The 2,546-nt window shown below is 45.1% G+C and overlaps 1 protein-coding gene across 1 annotated transcript in view; it reads left to right on the top strand.

The window, feature by feature from the left end:
- The window catches only part of LOC106813879 (choline/ethanolamine kinase-like), a gene marked incomplete at its 5' end in the record, with an annotated part of 11,315 nt that overhangs the window by 4,488 nt on the left and 4,281 nt on the right, over window positions 1-2,546 (top strand). The window contains one exon of the mRNA XM_014818125.1: window positions 2,309-2,367. Coding sequence (XP_014673611.1) covers window positions 2,309-2,367 — 59 coding nt within the window. The remainder of the gene's footprint in view (window positions 1-2,308; window positions 2,368-2,546) is intronic.

Raw genomic sequence — 2,546 nt, 5'->3', positions numbered from 1 at the left:
GGACTGTCGCTAGAACGCAAGGTGCTCTTATACTAGAAACCACGATGACAATGATGAGTATGAGACAGGCGTCGCCTATCGTGGCAAGGCTACCATATCATTGAGCATAGGAGCAATGGGAATCTCCATTATTGGTACATACGCGCTCTTATAACCATACTGAGACACGTCGTGCAATGCGACTGAAACAATGATGACCGAGCTGACGTCGAGGTGGAGTTTTTCGACCTGCTAGCGCGGCGGGAGGAAGCGACACAAACTTGGCGTTACAATGCCGCGGGCCACGTGAGTTTATTTTTAGCTCCAAGAACAAATGACGCATGAGAGTGCATTTTCTCACGTGTGAGGCGATTTTCGTTGAGTAATTTGAATGGCATGCGTATTTTAGCTCAGCGTGTGGCGGCGATTTTTCGTTGAGTAAATTTGACTTCATGCGATCGCATACTAGATTTTAGTTGGGTGACGCCAAAGAGACATCTTGTGTCACCGCCGAGGTTCAGTTGACGCGTGATTAGCGCGGTTACGGGAGACATACATGAGTTTTGCTAACTGAGTTACGGCGCATGCCGCGATTGTGCCACCCGCACAGTTGCCAGAGACAGACGAACAAACATTTGTTCCGGCACGAACATTTGTTCGGGATAATATGTTCGTCAATGTGGGGCGCGACCGGCTCTGCGCGAATTGGCAGGCAATGACCTACGTACGTTTACATGTACTTACAGTGAGTTTACATGTACCTTACAGTGAGTTTACATCTACCTTACAGTGAGTTTACATGTACTTACAGTGAGTTTACATGTACCTTACAGTGAGTTTACATGTACCTTACAGTGAGTTTACATCTACCTTACTGTGAGTTTACATCTACCTTACAGTGAGTTTACATGTACCTTACAGTGAGTTTACATGTACCTACAGTGAGTTGTCAGGGAGGGAGGAGGGGAGGGTAAGAGGAGGTACATGCACCGATAATCCAATACTTTATTATGATACTGTAGTACGATACTTTCCTATGATGCTATAGTATTATACTTACTATAATACTTTACTATGGTACTTTATTATAATTATTTACTCGAATGCTGCAAATTTTGCTATAGTACTTTACTATATATATTACCATACGCTCCTTTAACACTTTACAGACTTAAAACTTAAATTTAGATTTAAAAACTTAACTTAATTACTAAACTTTAAAAAACACAATACTTTAATTCAATGTTATGATATAGTACCGTGTGGTAATACTGTATGCTACAGCAGTCGTTGCACTATTCCCTGAGATCTCGTAAATCGCCTAGTTCACTTCACTGCCTACTATCTGCTACTTCTTGCTGAGCTATCTCCGTTGAGTGTTGCGTTTATCGTCCCAAGTGTTGTTGCGAGTGGCGCTGCGTGTCTGCCCACAGGCACTTGGAACATCTCGATAAAAAAATAATAATGGTAAATAAACACGAAATGTAATTACTACCAAAGTCTTAATGTTTCTCTACTCTATTTCACCTATAATCACCTGTATGCCGGTCAAATGCTCATCTGCAACACACAAGTACACCGCACGCTAGCTGCTGCACACTGACGCTGAGAGGGTCTATGTCTCCCTTGGTACTGCCGGAACGTACTCTGGGTACGGTCTGGTATACCGGAACGTACCCTGGTAACTATCTACCTCGCCTACCGTACCTCGCCTACTCCCTAACCCTAACCCTAACCCTCACCCTAACCCTAACCCTAACCCTAACCATATCAGATAGTTACCAGGGTACGTTTCGGTATACCGGACCGTACCCAGGGTACGTTCCGGCAGTACCCAGGGGGACATAGACCCTATGAGCCACACGCACACATAAATATATAGAACTATATATTTATGTGTCAGTGTGCAGCAGCTAGCGTGCGGCGGCCAGCGTGTGACAGTATGTTGCAGGTGAGCATTTGGACGGCAGTTACAGGAAATTGTCGGCAATAATAGGTGAAAGAGAGTAGAGAAACATTAATACTTTGGTAGTAAATAGATTTTGTATTTATTTAGCATTGTATTTTATTGAAACGCTCCAAGTGCCTGTGTGTCTGCCAGCGCCTAATTGCCACTCTGTGCGAGTTGCGTGACCTTGAGGGGGTCATACACTCTGTGGTAATGGCGTGTGAAGGTGGAACGTCGTGCACGCGTAGATGTACGCATAGGCTGTTGTGCATTTTTTTTTAACATGCCTGTGTTTTTTGTGGCGCGTGACCCGCGTGTAGGTGCGTGGATAGCGAATGTTCTGAATGGAATTTTTTAACACGTTCTCTTGTTGTTTTGCAGGGATCTACTGTGCAAGGCCGAATCGCCGGTGGTGTTCTGCCACAATGACGTGCAGGAAGGTAAAACATTCACACAGGCCTGACTCTCGCTCGCTCACTGTCACGTAGCGTTCGCTCTGTCCACACACATGATGGTGATATTAAGTCGTGGCACTAGCTGTCACCGACGCTCGGTGTAGACGCTAGTGTAAACGAGGCTCGACGTGTGTGTGTGTGTGTGTGTGTGTGTGTGTGTGTGT

The sequence above is a fragment of the Priapulus caudatus genome, unplaced genomic scaffold, assembly GCF_000485595.1.
Source record: "Priapulus caudatus unplaced genomic scaffold, Priapulus_caudatus-5.0.1 Scaffold838, whole genome shotgun sequence".
Lineage (NCBI taxonomy): Eukaryota > Metazoa > Priapulida > Priapulimorpha > Priapulimorphida > Priapulidae > Priapulus > Priapulus caudatus.
This window is presented reverse-complemented; position numbering and strand designations above follow the sequence as displayed.